The 27,382-nt window shown below is 49.8% G+C and overlaps 1 protein-coding gene across 2 annotated transcripts in view; it reads left to right on the forward strand.

Annotated features, from left to right (window-relative positions):
- Srrm4 (serine/arginine repetitive matrix 4) overlaps positions 1 to 27,382 on the forward strand; it is a 159,922-nt gene that overhangs the window by 94,832 nt on the left and 37,708 nt on the right. For both annotated transcript variants that reach the window (XR_015634130.1, NM_001346306.1), the window contains exons 2-4: positions 17,415 to 17,561; positions 24,168 to 24,254; positions 26,145 to 26,216. Coding sequence is in view for 1 of the 2 variants with exons in the window: in NM_001346306.1 (NP_001333235.1) it covers positions 17,415 to 17,561; positions 24,168 to 24,254; positions 26,145 to 26,216 (306 nt within the window). In the remaining variant the exon portion in view is untranslated. The remainder of the gene's footprint in view (positions 1 to 17,414; positions 17,562 to 24,167; positions 24,255 to 26,144; positions 26,217 to 27,382) is intronic.

A 27,382-nucleotide genomic window follows, 5' to 3' on the forward strand; every position in this document is an offset into this window, starting at 1 on the left:
GGCTGGGACAAAGATGAGAATGCAGAAGAAGAGCTGATAAGGCAGGTGAAGTTTACGTCCAGACTTTAGGATCCACTGTTGAGAGCTCCGGGCAAGCCAGATGTTTGCCTGTGGTTATATTTTTCTGGGGACACAGGCACACACTGCAGCCCTCTCCCCAACTCTATTCTACACTCAGACACATCCTCAGTACCTGATGCTGTCACCTTTTATACATCTCCTCCACACCCATTTCTCAACGTGTCAGCCTGGTTTCCAGTAGAGGAGGCCAGTGGTTTCCCCTGAGTATTTCTTCTGGCCAATGAGGGTTGGCTGTCTGGCTGCAAAATGGGGGGTTAATGTCCCTTTGGAGCACCCGTCCACTCACAACTCACGTGAGTTGATGGATCCATACCCAGCTTCTTAGTGCATGGGGGGAGAGACTTTGTAAACGTGGGCTACGCTGGCTCCTAGTGTTCCCCCTGGAAAGTTAGCCTTGTCACAGACAAGCTGCCCTTCAGTCCTTATAAGGCTCAATAAAAAGGAACAGCTCCCTAGCTAAGATGACCAGAGGCATTGCACCAGTTAGATGACGATTCTGTAATCCAGACCGTGCGTAGGGCTGAGCTGAAGGTGCCACTGCCTGGCGTGCCACAAGGTATCGCCCTGTCTTGGGCCAGAGCTAGATAAGATGGCCGTTGAAGCATCTAGAGACACAGAAGAGCCTGAGTCTTGGGCCACACAGAGGCATTGGGGAGAGGCAGAACAACGTGAAGGTGAGGCAGGAGCTCGCAATCATTACTGCTCAAAGGTGTTGAAGAGCGTCGCCGAGTGTTACCACGACCCACGTGACAGGGGCCATCTATTAACTCACAGAATTATCACAACCAGGGAAACTGTCACCGTCACAAAAATCAAGGCAGAGAGCCCCGAGGTCGCCCAAGGTCATAGGACAGTATACAGCAAAGCAGGGATTCGAACCTGTGAGCTCAGAATCGGCTTGGTGGGGGACACACGGGGAAGGAAGGCAGGCGGTGTGAGCAAGACTCCAGGACACCGAACAAGGGGTACCGGGGTACCTGGGTTGTCCTCTGCCACGCACGAGGGGGCTGGGGAGGTTTACTTTCTCAAAAGTAGGAGGCAGGGGAGTGTCTGCACACGGCGGCAAGAGAACCAGGGGAGAGCCACGTTCGGTCTGTGTGCGCGGGATTCTCCGCCCCGTGGCACGCGCCCATCATGTGGAAACATCTGTTCCAAACGGCCGTGTCCTAGAACCCAGGGGGCGATCCCCAGCTGACTCCGTGGCACTGTTGAGTAATATACCGCGCCACGACTCTACGGGGCCGCCTGTACCTTGCGATCTTGATGAGGTTGCTTTTCTGGTCAGTCCTTTCACCCAGCAAATGCTTTCTGAAGACCCATCAGGAGCACGGTCTGACAGGACCATGGAGTAGACACCCCAGACTCGTCTCCCATGCGGGTCCATCCTGCTGTGGGAAACAAGAATTAAACAATTAAAATGAAAGTGTGTGGTGGGGGGGGCGCGGGGTGATGGCCACAAAGAGCAGAATGCTACAAGCATCTCAGTAATCAGGGAAGGCTTCCTGGAGGAGGTGTCTTAAGCAAGATGTGACCAAAACACTAAGTGACCCAAAGGAAGAAGGATCTTTAAAATTGGTTGACGCAGAGCACGCACTTATGCCCGGCGCTGTCCCCAGAGCTTTGCTCATATTTGCTTACTCTTGCCCATAGCCCTAGAAGGCAGACAGTCCTATCAATCCCAGCTGACGGGTGAAGCCCAGAGAGCTGAAGCCAGTCAGTAACTCCAGAGTGTTAGACTGGGTTTTAAACACGGCAGTCGGGCTGGAGAGATGGCTCAGCGGTTAAGAGCACTGACTGCCCTTCCAGAGGTCACGAGTTCAATTCCCAGCAACCAGATGGTGGCTCACAACCGTCTGTAATGAGATCTGGTGCCCTCTTCTGACCTGCAGTCACATATGCAAGCAGAATGCTGTACATAATATTAATAAATAAATCTTTAAACACGGCAGTCTGGCTCCGGGCCAAGCCCTTGAACTCCACAGTGTGCTGCACATGACAGGAGAAAGCCATCTAAGTGCAGGGGCTGTTCAGGGCTTGGAGTGGGGGTGGGGGCTTCGAGGTGGTCTGAACACAGTAAATGAGAAGCAGTTGGGCCCCGGGAGCTGTGTGGGGCTAGTCCTCAAAGGCTTGAGGTGCCTCGGTGAGTTTTGGGGTTGTTTCTCCCGGGCTCTGCAGAAGAAAAGGGTGGTGTTGCAAGGGCAGCCCTGCTGTCTGCACAGAGTGGGGACCGGATAGGGTCAGGGGTGAATCCGAGGGCATCCACAGGTTGAGCAACGGACTGAGCAGGTAGCAAGAAGCAAAGACAGGGAAGGAGAGGGGTGGGGCTGAGTTGCCTTGGAGGAGAGATGGGAGGGAGCCTGCTCACATCAACAGAGCAGAGAGTCACAAATGGTGTCACCCCTGAGTTTTGACTGCCAGTGCCCCATTTGCTTTGAAAGATGGGTTGTTGGTCAGTACCCAGATATTGAAGTCATTTATGACTGGGCTCCGCGTCTCTGGTACACGCACATAAATGTGCGAGCATTCTTGGCTACATGTATGTGGCCGTAATGATCATCTCCTAAGGAGGAAGTCACACTCGGGCTGAGAGCTGTGCAGTTGGGCAAGTCCCTCATGCTGTCCCCTGACTCTGGTCTCAGTCCAGTCTCCTCAGATGGCAGAGTATCTGTAGAGGAAATTACAGCTCTGTCTACACCTAGTGGTCAAATGGGGCTGGGGAAGCGGTATCATGAGTTCTTCTAAATGGGCCAGCCTTCCCAGCTCAAAGCATACCTTCAGTGCCTGTGTAGCATGGCCATGTTTCCATTCTCACCCAAAGAAGGAGGCTTCACAGCATACCCACAGAGGTAGTTCTACTCAGGAAATAAGCAAAAAGACGTCACGGGGTCCTTTTGCATGAGAGGAGCGAGTGGGGCTTCCCCTAGCTAGCTGTGTATTTCCCAACATTATCAGCAGCACAGAGCAGAACTGCTCTGGATAGATGGCTGGTCCCCAAGGGCAAAATATCACTATTCCCGAGCAGGACTGAAGCCTAGAGATGTCCAAATTCCTTACCACGTGTGCGCCTCTTAATCAGCAGCACTCTTCAAGACAAACATCTGACCGTCTAACTCTGGTGGCTTCCACACACAGATATAGAAGGTCACGAAAAGACCCGGCCCTACTGCGTGGTGGACTACAAAGCCCAAAATTGTAGGTATATTAATGGGGCATGAAGGAGACTCAAATCTGCCCCACCCAGGGGGTGCCCATCCCAAGAGACAGGGCGGCAGAAGGGTTGATTAAGGTTCTGGAACCAGATTGCTGGGTTAGAATCCCATCTCTACCACCCATCAGCAGGATCCTCCCTTGCCTCAGTTTCTCCCCTTAGCCCAGTTGACACTTGTCTAGCCTGCAGTCATGGTGATGAGGACAGAGAATAAACCCATGCCAAGAGCTCGGCACAGCATACAGCGGACATGTTGGTCTGCTATGGTTACTGGTGATATCAGTGTGAGCAGGTTTGGGGCCAGACAAAGAGAAATGAAGTGAGAACGCAGCCTTTTGGTTGCCGGGTCCTTTCTTGGGAGCGCCCAAGGGTTTGCAGGATGTCATTTCATCCAGTCTCTCTCTCTCTCTCTCTCTCTCTCTCTCTCTCTCTCTCTCTCTCTCTCTCTCTCTCTCTAACCAGAATGAGAAATGTAGGGTCTATGTCAGAAATCATTGCAAATTCCAAATTAGTGAGGTTCCATGGACCTCTGAAAGGCGCTGGAGGGAAAATTGGTAGACGGGGTGTTTTTTAGCTGTCAGGGCAAGCAGGCTGATTGATTGAATGACTTGGTCAATAGACCAAGCAGACGGCAGCCAGCAGCCGGGGAGCTGGGCTCAGGCAAGAAAATGAGGAGAAGCCAGCAGAAGCCAGCGGGGGAGAGGAAGGAGGTGGTCGCAGGGGACAGGACCAGAGCGAGAAGGGAGGTGATTGCTCCAGACACTGTGGAGATGTCCATCTGGGTTGCGGGGGCCATGGTCTGTCTGGAAGTCAAGTGTAGTAAGCTCTGGTGCCTTCAGGATGCTGGGATTACTTGAGACTTACTGTAGATCCTTAAGCAAGTCACTATACCTCTCTGAGCCTCTTGTAGTACCTCCCTCGAGAGCTTTGGGGATTTGAATGATATTGTGGGCTTTAAACACCTCGATAGCGTGCTTGGCTCTTAGGAGGGTCTCGTTCAATATGGAGACTTCACTCTGACACTACAGCTGGAGGTGACTCGCTGTGTTACCCCCAAAGGTACTGAGAAAGAAGCAAAGAGATGTGAGTGACTTAGAGTCTGAGAAGAACCAGATCCGCAAAGGCGAGCACTGGAGAGGCTCTTTAGAGGTCACAGCGGCATGTCCCGGGCTCCCCCAAACTGGTCCAGGCAAACAGGAAGTAAAATGCCAGTCTCGGAGCTTGATGGGAAAAGAGAACCCCAGGACTCCTTGCCATGCGGAAATTCTTTTTCATGCTGGATTTAACAAGCTTCTTTAGATCGTAATTGCAGTTATAATTACGATAAGACGTTGTGCTCAGCCTAATAAGCGTGTGTTTGCTATAAGCATCTAAACACATGACAGATTATTAGCCTGTCTTTAAAACAAGGAAACGGAGAGTTTGATACACGAGTGCCCTTGTCCAGCATCCGGTGGCAGATGCAGCCGGGGGCTCAGGGGTTCCAGAGCAAGAGGAATGGGAGAGAAATGGGAATGATGGCTGCCTTGAGCCTAGAAGGATGAGCGAGGCCTCCCCTGGCAGAGCCAGAGAGAGAGAACACAGTCTAGGCAAGGGAATGGGCTCAGAGAAGACAGGAAGGCTCCAGTCTGCCCTGGCAGCCATTAGCAATAAATAATCCCGACCACAGTGACAGCTAACACTGACTGAGCGCCTACTGCACCAGGAAAGGTCTTACCTTCCCGCCCGTGTCTTCTCACAGATGCAGGAGTCATCCCCATGTTTCTAGGGACTAGAGAGGCTCATCCAAGATCAAAGCCGGAAAACAGCAGGACCAGCTTTAAGCTCCAGTCAGCTTGACCCCAAAGTCCCAGTGGCTTCTGACTGTTAAATTCCTATCTGTTATCAGCTGAGCTTTAAGAGATGGCTGTTCATACGTGTGTGGGAGGAAGCTTTCCAAAAGTGTCCCAGTATACGTACACACACACAAACCCACGTTTGAAACCCTTTTGGGGCCAAGGAGAGCCCGTAAAAATCAGTGAGAGGTGATCATGAGTCTGGCTACCTAATAAAGACGAACTTCCCTAATAAACTCACAATCCTCAGGTAATGGGTTTGACTTTTAAAAGGCTGATAAAATGTCTCTGAGGAGGACCAGACCTTTGCCAACAGCGGCCTCTTCAGAATCAGTGTGGAGGAGCCGCTCCCATGAGTGTGAGAACTGGGCACCTGAGCTGGAGTTGAGAAATGGCTGCTGCCACGCAAAGCTAGACACTGGCTTTCTCCAGGGTTCCCTGTCTCCCACAGGGAGGAGAGAGGGTGCAGACAAAGGATGGATTGGGGCAAGCCTAACAGGGGTTGGGGGAATGATTTGAGAGTACACTGGTGATTGGTTCTCGGGCTACAGAGGTAGAATCTTCTGAAAGCTTTCTGGTGATTGGAGGGGTTGGTATGGAGCAGCCGCTACATGCATTCATCCTGCCATCGTTACCACTGTCAGCATCATCGCCCTCACTGCCATGATCACCACCCATCATCACAACCACCGCCACCACCGTCATCACCATCCTCATCTCCATCCCCCAAACCACCACCAACAACAACAAAACCACGCACCAGTCATTTACTGAGTGTCCAGAAACGTGCTAAATATTCCACCACTCCTTTAGAAGGCAGACCAACACGTCCCATCGCCAGAGGAGAAAGCTCGAGTTTGACGGAGTTTAGCAATTTCCTATGGGGTCACAAGCACAAGAAGTAGCAAAGTAGAGGTGACAGCCCTAGACCATCACAGGCTTCATTGCCGCTTTGCATTCAATAGAGAAGAGTCTTGGGTCTGTGTCTTAGGCAGAAGACTTGAGAACCGAGGAGCAGAGTATGACCGGCTGACCAACAGCGGAGTGACCTCAGGACAGAGGTGTGGCATTGGCAGGACACTGTGGGAGAAGACAGCTCAGAAAGAACCTGGAGTCTGACCAAGCAGTGGCACCCACTCCATTGCAGATCTGATGAGTTCTGCTTTGCCCCTGACCCCGCCTTCCCTACCCCCATCACTGTCCCCACGGACTACATAAGCTTACCCATGTTTGGGCCCTGTGTCCTCAGAGCCAGCCTGGCTCTGACAAATGCTGACAGGGGAACCTAGTGATACAGACAACCCAGGGAAAGGGACCAGCAGTCCCTCCGGTGTCTCTGGCATGTGAGATGTGGTAACTGACAGCTTCCCTCATGGAAACCCTTTATCTCGGTTCTCTGCCGTGTTATTTTAAAACTAACGAGCCCAGACCGGGAAGCTCGCCGCCTGCCATGGAGATTTGTGGCTTGTCTGCTCTGTCCTCTCTGTAGATTTTTGTAGCTGCTCGTCCGTCCTCTGCTTGTTAAGGATGTAGTCCCCCAGTTGCATGCATCCTGGGGTGGCACTAGTATATGTGTGAGTGGGGAGGTAGGTGTGTGACATATGTGTACGTGTGTGTGTGTGCAGTGTACATGTGTCTCTATGTGGGTGTGCATGGACATTTGTGGGTGTGTGTGCTTGAGTGTGTCCCTGTGCATGCATAGGTGTGTGTACATGTGTGTGTCTGCGTGTCTGCGTGTGTGCGTGCATGTGTGCATGTGCATGTGTGCATGTGCATGTCTCTCTGTGTGTGCACATGTGTATGCATGTGCATGCATGTATCTCTGTGTGTGTACGTGTGTGCATGTGTGCATGTGCACGAATGTGTGTGTGCATTGTGTGAATGCATGTGTGTGTATGCACACGTTTGTGTGTGCACACATATGTGTGTGCATGCACGTGCATATGCGTGTGTGTACATGCATGCTTGTTCATGTGCACATGTGTGTGAATGTGCATCTCAGGATTCCCCTGCCTTCAGGAGCTCAGTAGTTAGCTCTGGATGGAGAGAGAGGACAATTTCATCCTTGAATTATTAAGGAAAAAGCCAGGACCTGGTGAAGAATAGGGATGTGTTCTTGGCAGGTACTGAAGCAGACACCCTTCTTGGTGGGCACCAAAGCCAACTCCTGGCATGAAGCTTCTCCACATACCTCCAAGGGCACCCCAACCATCCCCCCTCTCCTCCTCTGCAGAGTCCCTCACCTCAGGCTCTCTGGGGAAAAGCCATCAGAATCAGCAACGAGTGCGTCCCCAGAGGCAAGCTTGAATGTGCCACCAAGAGCCAGGCAGTGTCTGAGCTTCGGGTACATGCTGCCTCTTCTGTTCCCCAGCTCTGCCAGGCGACTATACTCTCAGCAGAAAAGAAGGGACTGGGGCAGGCCACCCAGCCAGAGAGCGATCAGGCAGATTACCTGACAGCTCCTGTCTAGCCTCTTTACAGCCTCCTGGACCAGACTCGGCCTCCTGTGCCCTCCTGGCTTTGCTTCCTGCAGACAGACATCTCTCCTCCCCGATTGCTTCCCTTTCTCGGATGTTTTCGCTCGTGTGAGATGATTTATTATATGCGTGGCCCCATCTCTCCTGATGGACTTCAAACTTAAGGGAAGGACTCATATCTGGGTCTACTGGAAGTAAAATGACTTTTAGCAGGAGAGTGAGGGGGGTCTACAGAAAGTAAAATGACTGTTAGCAGGAGAGTGAGGGGATTGTTGCTAACAAATGGATCAATGTTGAATGAATGAATGCATGTGTGCACCTAAATGGGGTAGCAGGACCTTTCTGTGCTTTGCAAGCAAGTCTTAGGAGCCAGCCGGTTCATCCAGATTGAGCACACTTACAGAGACCTTTCATTATCCCCAAATTCCTCTGGGACGACCTCAGAGCCGCCTCCCTGTCCAGTCCCCACCAAAGTCTAGTCAGATGCTTCACCTTAACTGCAGATGGTCCAGACCCTTGCTTTTACTATGCCAAATTCGTCATCTCTCAGATACATTTCCCACTTCCTGTGATTTGCCTAACATCCAACCTCTTATATTCTGCTGCCCACTGACCAGCCCTGTGTGGGTATCTAACTAGTGTCTCAAAATAACATTTGGGGGACTGACTCACGAGGCCACAACTCCGCGTGAAGATCCATAAGCAGTTAGCCAGGGAAGGGAGAAATATTTTTCTCGAATGGCAAGAGGTGTAGAGATTGGCAAGAGGCCCACGCTTCTGTAAGTAACGGTACCAAGACTCGCTAGATCGCCAAAGGAAGTAAATAAAAAGATATGAGAGCACTGGAGTGGAAGGTTGAGGAAAGAATCGTTCAGATCAGCAGGAGGTTGAGAGATGGTGATGGCGGTGAACATAATCAAAATATATTATGTGCGTGTATAGAAACACCACAACAAAACCTGGTACGGCGTGTCATTCATAGATCCTAATTTAAAAAGTGTCTCTAAGACTGAGCTCCAGAGGACCCTTCACACACCTGTCCCTACCCTCCCAGCTCGGTGAAAGACAGCCCAGGTCACACACTTTGGGGTGACCTTTGACTTCTCTTTCATGCCCCATGTCCAATCTATGTGCAGACCCTGTTTATTTCTGCCTTGACTGTCTGAGAATCCAGGCCCTGCCACACAGGATGGCAGCGACAGCACCAGCTCCGCCCACCGTTCTCCCTCTGTCTCGCTCCAACCACTGCTATCCCCGCCCACCGTCCTCCCCCTGTCTTGTCCCTCCCACTGTTAGCCCCGCCCATCCTCTGTCTCGTTCCACCCACCGCTAGTTCCGCCCTCCGCTGTTCTCCCTCTGCTTCACTGTGGATTCCCAGCTCCCTTGCGGTCTCCACTGAAAGAGGGCCAGAGGAGATTTGTTTTTAATATTGGAGTCAGATCATGACTCCTCTGCTCAGAGTCCACTGAAGTGAGAACCCAGCTCCTTGCAAATGCTCTGCCGTTATAGGGCCAACCCCTCACTGTCTGAAACCACGTCTCCCACTCACTGCTGGGTCAGTCAGTTTCATCCTCAGTCTCTGGTGTGCTCGCCCCTACCTCAGGACCTTTGCACTAGCTGTGTCTGCTGCCTGTTACATTCTCCCAGGCATGCTCCGGGCTCACTCGCTTACCACCTTTAAGCCTTGGCTGGAGTGTCACCTCGATTAGCTCATTTGAAACTGCAATATTCTCCCGGGAGCATTTCATATCCCTCGTGGGAGCGCTCTGCCTTCTGCATTATGTTCTGCCTCTTCTCTCCGCATCTCTCATCACCATCTGATGGTCTTTGTGTTTATCACATGGTTATATCTGTTCTCCGTACTCTTATCCCTTCTGCCCACCTCAATAGAATGAATGAAAACTGCATGCAGCAGCCTGCTCTTGTGGCCAGCTGCCTCCCAGAAACCAACAACATAGATCGCATACAGGAGGCGCTCAATAACTATATTCCAAATGGAGAAGAGTTGAAAGGAGGTTGGTAGCCCCTATCAGGAGTTCTCTCTCTCTCAGCTCTTGTACCAGGTCTCGCCTCACCATGCTGGACCCAGGTTCCCTCTGAGGCTGAAAAGGTCTCATGAGGAGAGCTATCTCTGCTCACTTCATCCTCTCAGCATCAGCCATGATGATTCCTTAGAGCAGTGGTTCTTAACCTACGGGTCACAAACGACCCTTCACAGGGGTCACCCAAGGCTGTTGGAAAACACAGATATTAAGATTATGATTCATAACAGCAGAAAAATTACAGTTATGGAGTAGCAATGAAAACAGTTTTATGCTCGGGAGTCAGTACAACACGAGGTTAAAGGGTCGCGGTATTAGGACTGGTGAGAACCTCTGTCTTAAAGGGACCCGTCTTGCGTGATCTCTCCAGAGGCGCCATGCATTATATAAGCAACAGCGGCTCTCCTCGGAGGAATCCACAGCCTGGGTCTGCAATCCCGGCGGATACAAAGGTTCCAGGCTGGAGTCAGAGACAACACTTTTGCCCGTGGCCACAGACAGTGGCTTGAACCCAGGTCAGTGGGACTCCTGAACTAATGGTTTCACAGTGTCACCTAACCATTTCATGACATGCTCAAGTGGGAAGCCATTCCTTCTAGAAAGCCCAGCTATCAGTTCGAATCCCCTGCTCGGCAGTTCGATCCCTCACTGCAGATCAGCAGTTGACAGGTCAGCCTGTGGTGTGACTGAGGGGACTGGGAGTTGATCAGGGTTGGGGATGAGAGCCAGTATACAGGTTTGCTCTGCAGTGAGGGTTCAAAACCCAGGCCCGGGTGAGAGACTGACCTGCTTGGTTGAGCTGGACCAGAAACTCTTAGCCAAGTTTTCCATGTTTAATTCTTTTAGTTTTATTAGCCTGCCCTTGATGTACAAGTCTGTCTCTGTCTCTGTCTCTGTCTCTGTCTCTGTCTCTGTCTCTGTCTCTCTGTCTCTGTCTCTGACTCTTACACACACACACACACACACACACACACACACACACACACACACTCTTTCAGCCCTGAACCATTCACCCAAGGTCTCAGGAAAGCAGAGGAAGGCTGCCTATCTCAATAGCTCTCAACCTTCCTCACGCTGCGACCCTTTAATACAGTTCCTTCATGCCCCGGTGACCCCCAAACATAAAATTATTAGTGTTGCTACTTTATAAACTGTAATTCTGCTACTGTTTTGAATCCTAACGTCAATATCGGATACCTCTGCTATCTGGGGCAAGCCCTGTGAAAGGGTTGCTTCGCCTCCAAAGAGGCCGTGACCCACAGATTGAGAACCACTGGCCATGTCTATGTATGTCCGCCTCGGATCAAGCCTAAACCCCTTGTAGATTCTGCAACCTGACTATTCCAAGTGTGTTCCAGGAACAGCAGCACCAGGGATAGGTTAGGATGTGATCACCCAAGCTCTCCCCAGCCCCACTGAATCAGCCTTCACCAGGACAGGATCTCCTAGTGGCTCACAGGCCCTTTAAAGCCCAAGAAACAGCTGTGCATGTGGCCCTGAAAGGATTCTTCTTCTTTCTCAATGCTTGCCATCCATCCTCCAACCCCCTCCTCCCATCTGTCTACTCAAACACGTGGTGTCCTGTGTAGTTATAAGAAGTTTCTCTGCTCCTACGCCCTTCCCTTTCTGCTTCTCTGACCAATTTCCATTCACCCTTCAGGGAGCTCACCTCCGTCTCCTGCCTACATTTTCCAGGCTGGTTTGGGTGCTGGTCTATGGAACCATGGCCCCTTACACTTTAGTCCTTTGGCCTTATTTCCTAGCATAGGGATTCCCTCTGCTTCCGTGATGAAGCCTCCTTGAGGAACTGTGACGTGGTCTGGATTTCTGTATTCTTGTAATTCACCGTCAAGTTGGTGTTCAGTGAACATCTGTTGGGCAATGAATGGAAGGCAGAGGGAACATCATCTGGTGAAACTTTTCTTGTTTTTCATTCAGTCTTTACTAAAGTGAGCATGCCTGCGCCGGCATCCAAATGACGCTCTCCACCTCAGAATCCCCAATCTTCTCCTGGGCTTTGTTGCTTTCTCCCAGCCACGATAAGAACGCTCGCTCGAAGGGTCAAAGCTCCTGCAGATTACCTCCAAGCGGGCTTAATTAACTAGATTAACCTTGAAAAGGACCTGGAGTTCCAAGACTCCAGGCCAGAGTCCCAGGAGCCAAGGCACAAATTAGCCACATGCATCTTATTGCCTGACTGGGTCAGTTGCAGGATGAATTCTGGGACTTCCAAGAGCCTGAAGGTCTATGCTTCTCATGAGAATAGAAGACAGAAGATTCCAGGCCTGTGCCAATACAGGAACAAGGGTGGGTTATTCACAGCCTGGAGGCAGAACAAACGTGTAGGGGGCCTGGGCGCTGCCTGGGAAGCAACTCCCATTTCCTCGCCAGGTCTCGGTCCTCAGCAGTGGGACGGAGGGAAGTTCACCGTGCTCCTCGCGGTACAGGGTTCTCAGCATCCACTGAGAGGCCAGGTTAGAAACACTGTGCATGCAGGCGCAGCTATGGGTGGAAAGTCAGAGTCCGGAGTACCTCAGAGCCAACAGCTAAGGGCCGCTTCTCTTTGCGAGGCTTAAGGTGTGTGCCAAGACCTGTGGTGCCCCTGTCCCGCAGACACTAGAGGGATTACCCAGCATGCTCTGCTCCTCCGCTCAGCACTTTCTTGTAGTTTTGAAGTATGTCTTAGAGTCTCAGAGTACTCCACCCTCCCTTCTTCCTTCCTCCCTCCCTCCCTCAGGCATCTCCATCCCTCAGTTTCTCCACAGTCAGTGGAACTGGCTGCACCTGCTAGTGGGGGTTCTTCAGAACAACAGTGAGCTGAAGGGTGAGAAAGAACGATCCATCCCAGTGTCTGGCATTCCGTAGGTGCTTAACAGACGCAAACTGCTGTTATGACCAAGGAATTGCAGAGAGCACACTGGCCAAGGGGACAGAAGGCCACAGCCCAGGCTTGACTCTGATGAGAATGACGTTATAGACCTGGGCAATCCCCTCGTGTCTTGAGACCCCCCTCCCCCCAGGGAGGTGGCTTGGCTCTCAGTCAAGTCTCGTTTGTCTGTTTCTAAAATTGTGTTAACTCTGCCTAGGGCTAGGGTCATGAGGATTGGCCTCTGGCTCCAGGCCAAATGAGCGTTTTTTTCTGTTGTAGTTGTAGTTGTTGTTGGTGGTGGGAGCGGCTGGAGACTGCACCATCTGTGGATGCTTTGATGGAGAATTGAACAAGCAGCTGGAGACCCAGGCGTCTTAGAAAGTTTTTTAGAAAGTTCAGCCCTGACTCTTATCAGAGGCTAGGAATCGGCTGTTTGTTGCCATGACTACAGGCAGCAGCAGTGCCAGGGCCTCTGATTAGCAGGAACGCAGAGAGGAGGAAAAGCCTCAAGGAACTTAGCACCCGTGAAGTGGAGTGTGCCGGCCCCTGGCTCTCTGTCTCAGCTTCAGCTGTCCCCTGAAGATCTTGCCTTCTTTTAAGTGTGTGTGTGTGTGTGTGTGTGTGTGTGTGTGTGTGTATCTCAGCATCGAATAACTCTGTGGTAAAGACAAGGCAGCTGTGGGCATGCTTCAGCAGAAATGGAACTTTTTTTTTTCTTAAGGCCCCAGAAAGATGCAAGACTGGAAACAGAAAGACATGGTGGATGCTGCAACTGAGGTCTGGTTCCCTTGAAGGGCTGTGGCCATTCACAGTCAAGTCCTGTCAAGTCCCCTCACCCTCAAGCCTGCACCCAGGAGCAGTCACCAGAATTCCTCCATTCATCCATTCATCCCTCCACCCCTTCCGTAGCAAACAGGTGCAGCATCAGACGTTCTGATGACGGGATGGTCAGAGGACCAGCTCCTGTCTCAAGAACTCACGTGCCCATCCAGAAGATTACCAGTTAAAGGACATATAAAACTGTCATCCTGAAGAAAGCAGCAACCAGTGGTTCCTACAGAGGTGAAGAGGGGTCAAGACACAGAAGCCAGAGACAGCCCTCTGCAAAGGTGACCCCTGACAGAGAGTGAGGAGATGGCTAGGCAAGCTGCTGCAGGAGCTGAATGCCAGGTGCACAGAACAGCAAGTGCCAAGGGCCTGGGGCAGGGAAACCTTTTGACCTATTTGAGAAACAGCGAGAAGACCATATGGCTCAAACAATGGAAAGACGTGGAGAGAAGCAGGAGATGGGACTGGGGCCAGATCCCGAGGCATCTTTGGATTTTGCACACGGTCTGACAAATGGCTGAGTTATCTGGGATGTTTCTTTAGCATGGTCATTCCTGGGTCAACCCCTTTGAGACGCTTACATCTACAGCAGGTCCTAGGGTCTTTTTCAGAAACCTCATTGGGAACTTTTGATGTTGCGCCAAGCTTGCGAAACATAGGTCTCTAAGTTCGAGCTCTCTTCCAGTTTTAAGAGAGCCGAGCTGAGCTGGGAGATGGCTCAGCTCCGGCACTTGCTACACAACGGAGTTCAATCTCCCGTGCCTGTGAAGGGAGCTGGGTGTGGTGGCACACAAAGGGTGGGGAGATGCCTTGAACTCCTGGGAAGCAAGCCTAGACCTCAACAAGTCCCAAGTCCCAGAGACAGTATTCGAGGTTGACCTCTGGATTCCATGTGCAGACACATGCGTACACACACGTATGTGGACATGTAGGCAAGAGACAGAGACCAGGAAGCAGTGGGAAGCTGAGTCACAAAATGTTAGGATGCTTGGAATTGAATGTTCTATCATGGAGGAGCCCGAGCCTCCCTTCAGCACTTTCTGTAGAATTTATTACATTTCTGTTTGTTTTACCACAGATTTCCCAGTAGGGTACCCCAGTCCAGAAAGCTGAAGTTAGCCCTATTGGAGAGAAAGTACAAGCTAGGCTAGCACATCTCCAGTGCAAAGCTACAGAAATTTGACTGCAAAGGGCTGGTCTCTGATCTCACCTCTTGCCATTCCTGCATGTACCAAGGTCTTTCAACTTGAATCCTTCTGCCTGGCACACACCTCCCCCTTTCTGCAGATACCTGTACAGAATGGATGCATGACAAACAAAACAAAACCCACTCCTAATCCTTGTACAGGGCGGGGCAGGGCGGGGCAGGGGCGGGGCGGGGGCCGGGCGGGGGCGGGGCGGGCGGGGCGGGGGAGGGCAGTAAGCCCTTGCGTCTTAGTTTCTGTGAGTTGAGAATGTGGCTGTATGATTCTGGCTCAGCACATCTTATGAGGTCGCTGTCCGGTGCCACAAAGATTGTGTCTTCCACCGAAAGCTTGCTCTGTTTCAGAGGGTTCATGTCCACATGCTTGCTTGCACGGCTGGATGTCAGTGCTAGCTACAGGCAGCAGGCCTCGCCATTGGGCTGTGTTCTTACAACATGGTAGACGATGGTCCCTGACGATCGCTCAAGGAGAGCAAGGCAAACGCTGGCCAGCGACATAGTCTGAGAGTCATACAAGATCACATGTCCCACTTACTCAGGGCAAGCTCCATCCGCCATTTCCAGTGAAGGGGATATGGTGTAGCTGGCAATGGTGTCAATCAAACTGTGAATACATTTTAGGCCACCTCGTTCTGAACATTAGCCCTGCAAGTTCCCTCTCCCTCTGTGACTCATCAAAGGAGTCTCTTCCGAGTCTGTGAAGTAATAGTCACTCTCCCATCTTCCCCATCCTCTATGCTACTACATCCTCATCCTAACCGGTCACCTTCAATAAGTCACATTTTTCCATACTGTCTTAGGGTTTTATTCTTGTGAGCAGACACCATGACCAAAGCAACTCTTATAAGGGACAACACTTAATTGGGGCTGGCTTACAGGTTCAGAGGTTCAGTCCATTATCAAGGTGGGAACATGGCAGCATCCAGGCAGGCACAGTGCAGGAGGAGCTGAGAGTTCTACATCTTCATCTGAAGGCTGCTAGCAGAATACTGACTTCCAGGTAACTAGGATGAGGGTCTTAAAGTCCACACTCACAATGACACACCTACTCCAGCAAGGCCACACCCACTCCAACAGGGCCACACCTCCTAATAGTGCCCCTCCCCGGGCCAGCCATATATAAACCATCACACATATTTACATGACAATAATCACCTCTGCCATCTGGACATAAACCTCATGGTCCTAGTAGCATCCCTGATTGGATCACCACATCCCCGCACTGAGAACTGGCACCGAGGTTGGAGTTAATGAACGCAGGTTGGCCTGGACCAGGCAGGAGACAGCCTTATTAGAATCTCCATTCCTCCTTGGCTGGCAGTGACTTGCAGCTCTGCTTCTAAAGACACACCAATAAGTGGCTGGCAGAGATGGATGTGTTATTCTGCTCTGGCTTCTCTATGGACTGGGCTTGGCTCACTTGCTGGAAACCCTAAGGATCGGGGAACTTATCAGATCCAGCATTGATTCAAGAGCTGCAGGATCTGCAGGAGACTTGTGCAGAGAAGCTGATGACTTAGACTGATGCTTGACCAGGTGCCAGGAAGCAGGATGAGCCCAGATACACTCAGGGCCCTCAAGCTCCTGAATCCTCTAAGTTTGGATCCAGGACTTTGAGTAACAGGATCCTCAAAGGCTTGAGTGACTAGGCAACTTCTTGTCCCTTCCTAGGACTCAAATCGGCGAGGCCTATTGGTAACTCCGAGGTACTGTTTGGCAGGAAGAAGGAACCTTAAGACTTCACGGGAACTGCTCTTCCAAATAGGCGGCCCCACCCCTGCCAAGAGACACCAGACTTGTCCGAGTGGGCGTGGCCTTGTCCGAGGGGCATGGCCCTGTTGGAGGAGGTGTGGCTTTGTTGGAGGAGGTGTGTTACCATGGGTATGGGCTTTAAGACCCTTGTCCTAGCAGTCTTCAGATGAAGGTATACAACTCTCAGCTCCTCCTGCACCGTGCCTGCCTGGATGCGGCCATGCTCCTTTCTTGATGATAATGGACTGAACCTCTGAACCTGTAAGCCAGCCCCAGTTAAATGTTGTCCTTATGAGAGTTGCCTTGGTCGTGGTGTCTGCTCACAGCAGTAAAACCCTAACTAAGATAGTGCTCTTGTACCAATTCAGTTAATCTGCTAAAGATGACTACTGCATGGCTGACAGTCAGGTGGCATACACAGCTTGGATTCTCTGGTTTAAAGGACGCAGACAGTAGGACTGCACAAGGTTTCCTTGTGCTACTAAGGGGAGCATTCGTTTATTCTTGTAATCTGCTTGCAGAATTTTTCCACTTAGTACTTTTGGAGCTTGGATGAGTACTGGTTAAATAAATAAATAAATGAATACATAAATAAATAAATAAATTAATAAATAAATAAATAAATAAATACCCATGGCTAAGAGGGGACAGATAATACAGACACAGAGTTTTAGTAAAGGAGGGGGTTGAGGGGGTTAAATTACTCCTTCTATGCTTCATTGAGAGAGAATGTGACTTCTGGTTTCCAAGACTCTTCCATATCTGAGTCAGGACAACGTGTGCAGAGCAGTGACAAACTCTGAGACCTTCATGTGGCTCACTTCTTTCTTATAAAATTGTGATAGTTCAGATGTCTCCCTTCCTCCAAGTGGCTTCCATATTCAGAGTTTGTAGCCTTCAAGTCCCTGAGGCAGAAAGAGAACCGTTGAGATGACACGTGGATCTTGGCTGCCTTGAACTGGAAATGCTTCCCCACTCCCACCCCATCCCATTCAGAGAAGAAAAAGTCCGATGATAATCCAATGATCTCAGTCTATCTAGCAATCGTAGGTCTGACGATCTAACGAGACAACTCCAAATGCCATAATGTGTTTACATCCTCATCTCCTCCCGTGCAGGACAGAGACACAGAGCAGTCTCCTGCTCCCAGACCAGGACGGACCTTCAGAGAAGCTGGGCCAACGTCTGGCCACTGAGGCCCTTGGTACCAACAGCTGGGGAAGAGAGAAAGCCTGCAGGGAGCTGGGTCCTGCCAGAGCACACAGGTGAGAGGCTGCACCTCCTTCAAACCAAGGGCAAGTTAGAGCTGAGCGTGGGATGGTGATGTGTGCCCTCTCTGACCCCTTCCCTTCCCCAAGTTCCTCTTTGGGAGTGTGAGCATGTTCTGTAGTGAGCCAGAGAGCCAGTGTTTCAGGTTTGCGGAACCAATGGCGGTTGCCACAAGTATTTAGATTCAGGCACTGAATGGGGGTACTGGAGTTCTAATGACAGTGTATTTATTAAAAACGGGGGGCAAGCTAGGCTCAGCTCATATGAGTTAGCTTCCCCTCAGGGGGACAAATGCTTATGGAAACAAAGTAAGGATGGTTACTCTCTGCTCTTGGCTTCAGAGTTTTTGCTCCGTTGTCACTTGGTTCTGTTGTTTCTGCGACAGTGTGTGTTGAGGCAGGACAGGTGGAGGGGGGGTAGAAAAGGGGGATAAAGGGGAAAGGGGAGATGGAGAGGGAGATAGAAGGGAGGAGAAAGGAGTGATGAAGGAACGGGGAGGGGAGGATGGGGAAGGGGGAACAGGAGGAGAGAGGAGAGGGAGATGGGGAGGAGGAAGGGGAGGGGAGAGGAGGTGGAGGGGAGGGGGAAAATGGAAAGGAGGGGAGATGGAGGGGAGGGGGAAAGGGATGTGGGGAAGGGGAAAGGAGATGGAGGGGGAGGGGAGATTGTCACTCCTTTCTTGGTTGGGCCTCTTCCTCTTTCTACCTTTGTTTCTTTGAAAGCCCACCAAATATCTGACCATCCCAGCAATGGCAGGTCTTCCCTCCTTATTGGCTGTTCTATATGCCAATCATCTTAGGAACACACACACACACACACACACACACACACACACACACACACACACCAAAAGTATACTCTGCCTGTCTCTGGCCATCACTCAACCCAGTCAGTTTGATAGTCTAGCTTCACCTCCACTTGGGTCATTGGTCAGATGAGACCCTGACATTTAATGATACGGTTCCTCCCGACACAGGGATTCTAAGAGCTTCAGACTCTCAATCCATAATTTCGTTTTTTGTGTCCTGAGTTTCAGACCATTATACTCATTCCTTAAGTCAGCTGTTCAGCCACTGTCTCTTCTGTCCCCAATAGATGATGGGTACTATAGTAGACGCCCGTAAGTGGCATTTTACTGAAGCTCATAAAGGGGATACAATGGCCAACATATGATAGCCAGTAATTAAAACTGGTTATCTTGAACACTAGCTGGGACCAGCAAGAAAGCCCAGGAGATAAGGATGTTTGTTGATAAGTCTGAGGACTTGGAGTAGATCCTCAGGTCCTAGGTGGTTAAAGGAAAGAACCAACTCCTGCAAGTTGTCTTCTGACCTCCACATGTGCACCACAACACATGTGCATGCATGTGTGCCCATACACAGACATGCTAAATAATAAACACTAAGTAAACAAATAAATTCCAGTCTTTTTACCTTAACTAAACCAAGCCTGCAGTTGACAATGAAGGACCCAACACTCTCCACGTCCTGGTTTGTAATTTTCTACCTTACACACCTACAGCCTGGTCCATGATTGTCTCATATAGATATGCTCATAACACCATTGTATGTGTGTGAGCATGCATGTGCATGTCTGTGTGCATGCGTGCACAAGTGTGTGTTCATGCATGTGTGTATGCGTGTGTGCATACACAACTGTGAGGGTGTGTGCATGTGTGCATGCATGCTTGTTTGTGTGTATGCATGAATGCGTACATGTGGGAATGGGAGAGTGCATACATGCACGTGTAAATGTGTATGCACATGCATGTATGTGCATATCTTGTATGCATGCATGACTATGTTCATGCATGTATATATGAGTGTGTATATGTGCGTGCATGTGCATGTGCATGTGCATGTGTCTGTGCATGCATGCACAACTGTGTGTTCATGAATGTGTATGTATGCGTGTGTGCATGTAGGAACATGTGTGCAGGTGTGTGTGCGTGTGTGCATGAGTGTGTGTTCATGTATATGTGTATGAGTATGTGCATATGCAACTGTGAGAGTGTGATTGTGTGTGTGTGCATGTGCTTGTGTATGTGCATATGTGTGTGCATTTATGCATGAGTGTGTACATGTGGGAGTATGAGCCTGCATGTGAGTCTGTATGTGTATATGTGTGTATGTATGTACATGTCTCTGTGCATGCATGCATGAGTATGTGTTCATGCATGTGTGTGTACATGTGTGTAGGTACACAATGGTGTAGTGAATGGGTGTGTGTGAAGCAGAGGTCAGCCTCAGGTGTTACTCCTCAGGCACTGCTTGTTTTCCATGTCAGGGTCTCCCACAGGCACCCAGTGCTTACCAGTTAGGTTAGGCTGATTGCCCAGCAAGCCCCCAATATCCATTCATTGCATCCAGTGTCTTGATTACAAGCACATCATCATTTCTTTTTTGAGTGTGGATGGTATGTTTTTGGACTCTGGTCCACACCCTAGTTAAACAGCTGTGGGTGGGGATGTGGACATCTCCTTCTGAAGGCTGAGGCAAGGATTGGAACAGGTCAGGATTGGTAATTGCTCTGCCCTGCTAACTGAGTACCTAATAGAAACAGGGTATGGAAAATGGGAAGAAAGGTTTTCTTTGGCTCCCGTTTTGGGGGTTATTTCTAGTGACCAGAGTGGGTAAGGGCTAAAGGAATTGCACCTTCAGTTGATAGTTACTTTGTGAGCTGTTGGCCAGGACAGAGCGCAGAGACAGCATGACCAAAACCAGGATAGTTGTCACCTTCAAAGGCCCACCGCCAATGACCTACTGACCTACTTTCCTCATGCAAGTTCTAACTCTTAAAGCCCACATGACCTCTCCAAAACAGCCACCCCAGGGAAAGCAGGGTTCAGATGTGAGCCATGGGGGGACATTTCAGATGCAAACCATAGCTGTGGGTGTAGGACACAGGAGGTCCTCAAAATAGATGACACTGAGGCCGCACAGCAAGTCTGGGCCTCCTGTCCTCTGTCTGTGATGGATTCTCTGAGGAGTTCAAAAGCCACAGTAACAATGGTATTAACAACCATCGTACTGGTGATAAGAGAAGTCATATTGATTATTCTTAACGATGGGACGTATTCTGAAGTGTCTGTCCTCAGAGCATCTTGTTGTCCAAACACCTGAGGGTGGTGGTGAATAAAACAGCCCTAGGTCAGATCAAGTGCAAGAGCCAATGATGAAATCAGAATATTACACAGAAAGGCTTCTACCTGAAGCAAATGCTGATGATAAAAATACAGTGGCTATACCACCCCCCCACCCTTTGTCAGCATGACCAAGTGTCAAGATCAGTGCATAAGTATTGGCACTCTGTCTTACCTGACTGAAAACACAGGGGCTTGCCCCCTCCGGCAGCACCACACACACATGAGTGATGCCCTCAGTAGGAGCTTTTCAGCTCCATTATCGTCTAACGGGGCGACGATCTCATCAATCGGAGCGATGTTACGTGGCGTGTGACTGTCACACGATCCCCTTACCTGTCAATGTACTCAGTGCCAGGCCAAGGCAAGTGGCAGCAAACTTATGACCTGGGTACCTGGTTTAATTCCCACCTCTGAGATGGCAACAATCGAAGTTCAAAAAAAAAAAAAATCTCTGAGCTAGAGAGGGAACTAAAGCATACATCCAGGTCTGTGCGTTTCTGGAACAATCATTTCTTACGGCTATTTTTCTTACCTTGGACCTCCGCAGACTCAGCCAAAGTACCTGGAGCCCCGGTTAGCACCTCCTCAGCCACTGTGCTTTTTAAAGCTATACACGTAACTGAGTTCTTCTCTTCATCTGTGTGTGCTGAATCTCTGCAGTCATCCTCTGCCTCCTCCACTGTGTGTGCACTTGGTCACGGTGCTCTTGTCTCCTGTACCTTTACAGCGTGGACTTGGCCACTATACACTTAGCCACTTGAATTGACCACTCCCATAGCAGCTGCATCACTGGCCACTGTGCTTGACCATCGTACATGGAACTCCAGTGTGTACAAGCACTGGGCACCCAGGCCCTCCCTGCACATGACGCTAACTGCCTTGTGGTTCACTACGGGTCTGTGATGTGTTTCGTAGAATGAGGGTACAGGGAAGAGACGGAGAAATATAGATCGTCATGTATGAAGGCTTTGGAACACTGTGGGGTGACTGGTTAATTATAACCACCTCACAGATCTCAGGTCTCCTAAATTTAAAGGCTTCTCAATTTTCCCCTGTTGGAGTTTAAATAACAAGACACTGGTTCTCTTTAGACTTTAGGATTCCAGATGTCAGAACTCTCAGTCCTAACAGTGGAACCTTCCCTCATTTTTTGACACACTTTTAAATACCCCCATGCCACCCCCAAATTCCCAGCAGCTACTGCATTGAGGCATGCTCTTGTGAGACAAGACGGCTCAGCACACCACCAGGATCCTTCACCCACCACTTGGTCAACTGGCAAAACGTTCAGGTTCCAGCTATGAGTCAAGTACTCTTCGGGGAAAAAACGTTGGAAGTGGCCCACTGTGCCTCTAAAAGCAGCCGGCTCATTGGCTGGATAGTCTACTGTGTGATTCAGTAGCCAGGGATTAGATTCTTATGTTTATTTTTAACTTGTTAGAAGTGGCTCTCTTAAGTGTGTGCGTGCGTGCGTGTGTGTGTGTGTGTGCGTGCGTGTGTGTGTGTGTGTGCGTGTGTGTGTGTGTGTGTGTGCGTGTGTGTGTGCGTGTGTGTGTGCGTGTGTGTGTGCGTGCCTGTGTGCGTGTGTGCCCATTTAATGGTGGGACAGAGACCTTAAAATCCATTCGAATCCCTTATCATCCCTCCTGCCTACCCCCATGATCCAGATTCTTCTAATGGAATTAAATATCACAGGGTTTTGTAACGTTCTAATGAGTTGGGCCATTACCATCTCACTATCTGCACAAATGGCTCTAGAGGGCAGCTGGGGCTTTCCTGAGGCTGCTATCAGAGCAGGAAGCACACAGGTTCAAATCCCAACTTAAATGATTCCTAGTTGTGTGGCCGCCCACCAGTGAGTGAGCTCGACTCCCTGGACCCCATTTTCCTCACCTGAGAAACGAAATGACAAGAATCACACTGGTCTCCCAGAGAAGGGTTTTGTCAACAAAGGGTCCAGCCTCGTAAGTATAAAGACCAGAGTTCATTTATTATTTCTTAAACCAGGGGCCAGGTTTAAGAAACAAAAGAATGAGGTGCAGTGGCCCACACTGTGATGCCAGCGCTGGAGAGGGAAGTGGGGACAGGAGGTCTCTGTCATTTGTCAACCAGCCTCACTCACTTGTTAAGCTCTAGGCCAGTGAAAGATTCTGTCTTAAACAAACAAACAAACACTGGTGCTGACATCTAACATACAAAACCAAAAGTTGCCCTCTGGCCTCCAAGCGTCCTGCCTTCTAAATATTATGTATCAAGATATATAAAACTTTGTCTGTAATAAAGATACCTGTCTCAATCAGGGTTTTTATTCTTGTACAAACATCATCTTGAGCTAGAAGCAAGTTGGGGAGGAAAGGGTTTATTCAGCTCACACTTCCACACTTCTGTTCATCACCAAAGGAAGTCAGGACTGGAACCCAAGCAGATCAGGAGGCAGGAGCTGATGCAGAAGCCATAGAGAGATGCAACTTACTGGCTTGCTTCCCCTGGCTTGCTCAGCTTGCTTTCTTATAGAACCGGGGACCACCAGCTCAGGGATGGCTCCACCCACAATGGGCTGGCCCCGCCCACAATGGGCTGGGCCCTCCCACCCTTGATCACTAATTGAGAAAATGCCTCACAGCTGAGTCTCATGGAGGCATTTCCTCAACGGAGGCTCCTTTCTCTGTGATAACTCCAGCTTGTGTCAAGTACCAGCCAGTACTGTACCAGTGCTGGGTTTGTTGATATTAAAATAATAAGAATAAGAATAATACTAGCTGCCCCAAGAAAGGTGAACTGAGCTCTAATACTTCTGTTCTCAAGCAGTTTCAAACAATCTTTCTTCGCTATAGGATAGTGTTCCCTCTCTCTCTCTCTCTCTCTTTTTAAATCCCGGGAGCCTGCCCCAATTATAAAAGGAGATAACTTGACTTCATTTAACTGCAGCCTGTGCGTTTGAATTTAATTGAATGGGAAATAATTATTCCTGAAGAGCGGGGGGTTTTTGAGGTTCTGTGAAGCGATGTAAGATATGCATCTTGTTACATTAGACCCGAGCAAATACACTTTTAATAATCGGCTTCTACTTAACACAGCTTCTGCCTCCTGAAATTTACAGCAGGAAAGTGTAGATGGGGCAGCCTGGGAAAGGAGTGGGGCTGGACTGCCAACTCATTATTTTTAAAGTGATTTATTTACCGAGGTGATCCATTTGCAAATTCAATAATAAATCTATTAAGGGGCAGTTAACCTCTATAAACCTTGTTTTAAATAATCAATTGGTGTTTGGGTAACTATGGTGCCTGTCTCATTAGGCGTGCATTAAGTCTTTGAGACTTTTAATCCGAGGTGTGACCAAATCAGCCATGAGGTGACAATTAGATGTCACAAAGGAGCTGGTTCATTTCCCTTTCTTTGACTGTGACAACCCAGGAGCCAATGGACCCTCTCATGCTTGGTTTTTCCTTTTCCACAGTGCCTCTCAAGACAGAGACCCGACACCACCACCTTCCTCCAGGGGGAAAAAGAAAAAGAAGAAATCGACCAGGAAAAAGAGGAGGAGGTGAGGATTCTGAAGAGAGATGAAACCTCAGACAGGCGAAGAGACAGAAAAGGAATAAGTCTGACTGTGACTCTATCTTGGGTTCAAATCCCTTCTTTGTCTCTTAGCTGCCTGTATGACCCTAGACCTCAATTCTCTTTCTTTCCCCCCACCTTCTTCTTAAAATGATAGTAATTATGCCAACCTCTTGGGATTTGTGAGAACATGAAGAGAAACGTCTCTGGGTATGGTGGGCTCGTGTCTGTAATAGTAGCACTTGGGAGTCTGGGGTAGGAGGATTGCTATGAGTTGAAGCCAGCCGCGGTGCATTCTAAGTCAGCCTGAGCTACAAAGTGAGACTCTGTATCACAAAAGAGGAAAATGTGGAGGCAGCTGACACGGTGTTTAGCATTCATGTATGACTAATTAATAACAAGCCGTTATCACCGCGGACGTTGAACTGGAGTAGCTGAAAAGTATGGAGTGCAGGGGCTTGTGCCAAGCACCTTGGTACGACCTTCCTTTCACTCCTGCCCTCGCTCCATAAAGGAAACATTATGCCCATTTCAGAGATGAGAAAGATAAAGACAGGATGGGATGATAGCTAGCACTTCCTATGACTACCACGAATCTTTTAATACGTTTTTTGTTTGTTTGTTTTTAATATTTTCGATTCCCTCATCGACTTGCAGAATTCTGGGTAGAATTCTGGCTTCAGGGGAGCAGGGATCACACCAAATCTCCCAGGCGGTGTTTGTAGACGCCTGCAGGGGGCAGCAGAGAGCAACGCTGGACTGCTCGGGCCTGGGCTCGGGTTTGCAGGGGTTTCTCCCTCAACAGGTTAGGAATGGAACCAGATGGGGCTCAGGGGGAGTGCGGTGACACCCGATGTCCTGGCCATTGTCAGGTAGGGGATGGATTCGGAGTGAAACGAGCTTCCTGATTTTAGAAGTGTGCAGAACGTAGAGAAGGAAGCAGGGCCTGCCTGGGGCTCCCCAATTATTTCTCCAGATGCTCTTCCCGAGGTGCTGAACTGTTCCTCAACCACTTCTCTTTGCTGATCTTTTTGTTAAGCCCGCCGGGGCTTATTGTTTTTACTTTTATTATTATTTTTTAAGGAAATAAATTTAGCTCTTTGAAATTTGAGGTATTTTATACAAAAACGTGGACTTCTGGAATAGAAGTAGGAAAGACGAGTGCTGTGGGAAGTTGGGGCTGCACTCTCACACAGAAATCCAAGGCCCATCTGAGAGGCCGCTGCTTGCTCTCCTCAGTCCTCACCACTCCCGACTATCTGCCAGGCAGCCTGCTTCCTACATCTACCCTCTTAGAGAGGCTCGCACAAGGTTGGCCCTGAGCTTCAGCTTCTTGCTAACCCGCTAGAGACAAGCCAGGGACCTGAGCCTGTAAGTCAGGCTGAGTCAGCACCGTGGCCCCAGGAAGGGTAACTGTTTCCCAGGTGCCCCGTGGTGGCTTCATCCATGCTATGACGTCAGGGGCACAGGCTCACCCAGGAGATAGCAGAGAGCAGAGTGCAGATTATGGAAGAGGCAGAGTTTTCGAGGAAAGCTGCAGATGAGGCCGAGAAGTGTTACAGATTTAACTAGGTAGCTAGCCATGGGCTGATGCTGTTATAAGGAGCAAACCTCGGGAACAGAGAGAAGTCTGTTCGAATCTCAGACCATCCCTATCCGGGCTGTGTGTCTTTGGGCAGGTCACTTTACCTCTCTGAATCTCGCTTTAGTCTGAAAAGGGAGAATAACAATTATGTCTACTTAAGTGCACGACACATAATATCCGACACAAGCCCAAGCTACTATCAGTATGGGCATTGGCCCTGTATATGGTGCCCCCCAAAAGCTGAGGTATTATGAAGAAAGGACCCATGGCAGCCTGTCTCCCTCCCCGCAGGTCCCCATCGTACAGCCCCTCTCCAGTCAAGAAGAAGAAGAAGAAAAGCTCCAAGAAACATAAGCGACACAGGTACTGTCTGTCCTTCCTCCTCCACAGACAGGGATGCCCCAGGAGTGGCAGGGGTCAGGGGCCCAAAGGTCACTGGAAGAACCTCCGGCCGCCATCTCTGCTGCGTCCTCACTTCATCTGTGTTTTATCTCTGTCTTCAGTGTGAGTCGCGAGGAGGAGGAGAAGCAGGGATCGGTTAAAGCTAGCTAGGACAGGAAAGTGGAGCTGGTCAGAACTCAGCAGGGTTTGGGGACTGGCCAGGCCTAGAAAGAGGCTGGGGTGAAGGAATGGAGGACTGAGGGAACCCGGGAAGTCCTTGGGGGTGGGCGGTGTGTCTGTCCCATTTCTGCCACATCACAGGCCAAGCCAGAAGCAGACAATAATATCTTGGTCCTTATTTCAAAGCCCCAGGGAAAGTCTCCAGGTGTGTCTTAAAGGTAGGGTCATGTTGAAGAACAAGACATCCAGGGATCGCCACCTTGGGTGGGGACCAGGGGTGATCATGAGATTTGGACTCTCAGTCTTGCTGTTCATTATACACAGATGTGCATGCACATGTGTGCTCACACACACATATACACACACATGTGCATGCACATACACGCTTAAACACACTCGATTGCATGCACACGTGTGCTCATACACACATATACACACGTGTGTATGCACACACATACTTAAACACACTCAATTGCACCCACGCACGTGCACATCCACACATATACACACACATGTGCATGCACACACATGCTTAAATACACTCGACTGCACATGCGTGCGCGCGCAAACACACACACACACACACACACACACACACAGAGTCAAATGCACATGTATATTTACAAAGAAGAAACACTGGGAGCCAGTAAAGTCAATGGGCCAAGCCAACATGTTATAACTGAGAAATAGTGCAATACAAAACTTCCAAGATGCTTTTCTTTCTGCAAAGCAAGACACATTCATGAAGCCACTTCCAGTGGGCTGCCACCAGCCTCCTCAGAGGAACTTTGTGTCCATGGGGCGGGCAGTCACCCTGCTCTACTCCACACACGGTCTGAGCCTTTGCAGTTGGCTGTTGATTTTAGGGAAATAACGGCTTGTGACTTATTCTAGTTTACCCACCTCTTCCGATGCCCCTATATGGTCTAGTTGTGTGCAGTTATCAGAGGTCATTTGGGTTTTCCTTG

The sequence above is a fragment of the Rattus norvegicus genome, chromosome 12 (genome assembly GCF_021556685.1).
Source record: "Rattus norvegicus strain SHRSP/BbbUtx chromosome 12, alternate assembly SHRSP_T2T, whole genome shotgun sequence".
NCBI classification, from domain to species: Eukaryota; Metazoa; Chordata; class Mammalia; order Rodentia; family Muridae; genus Rattus; species Rattus norvegicus.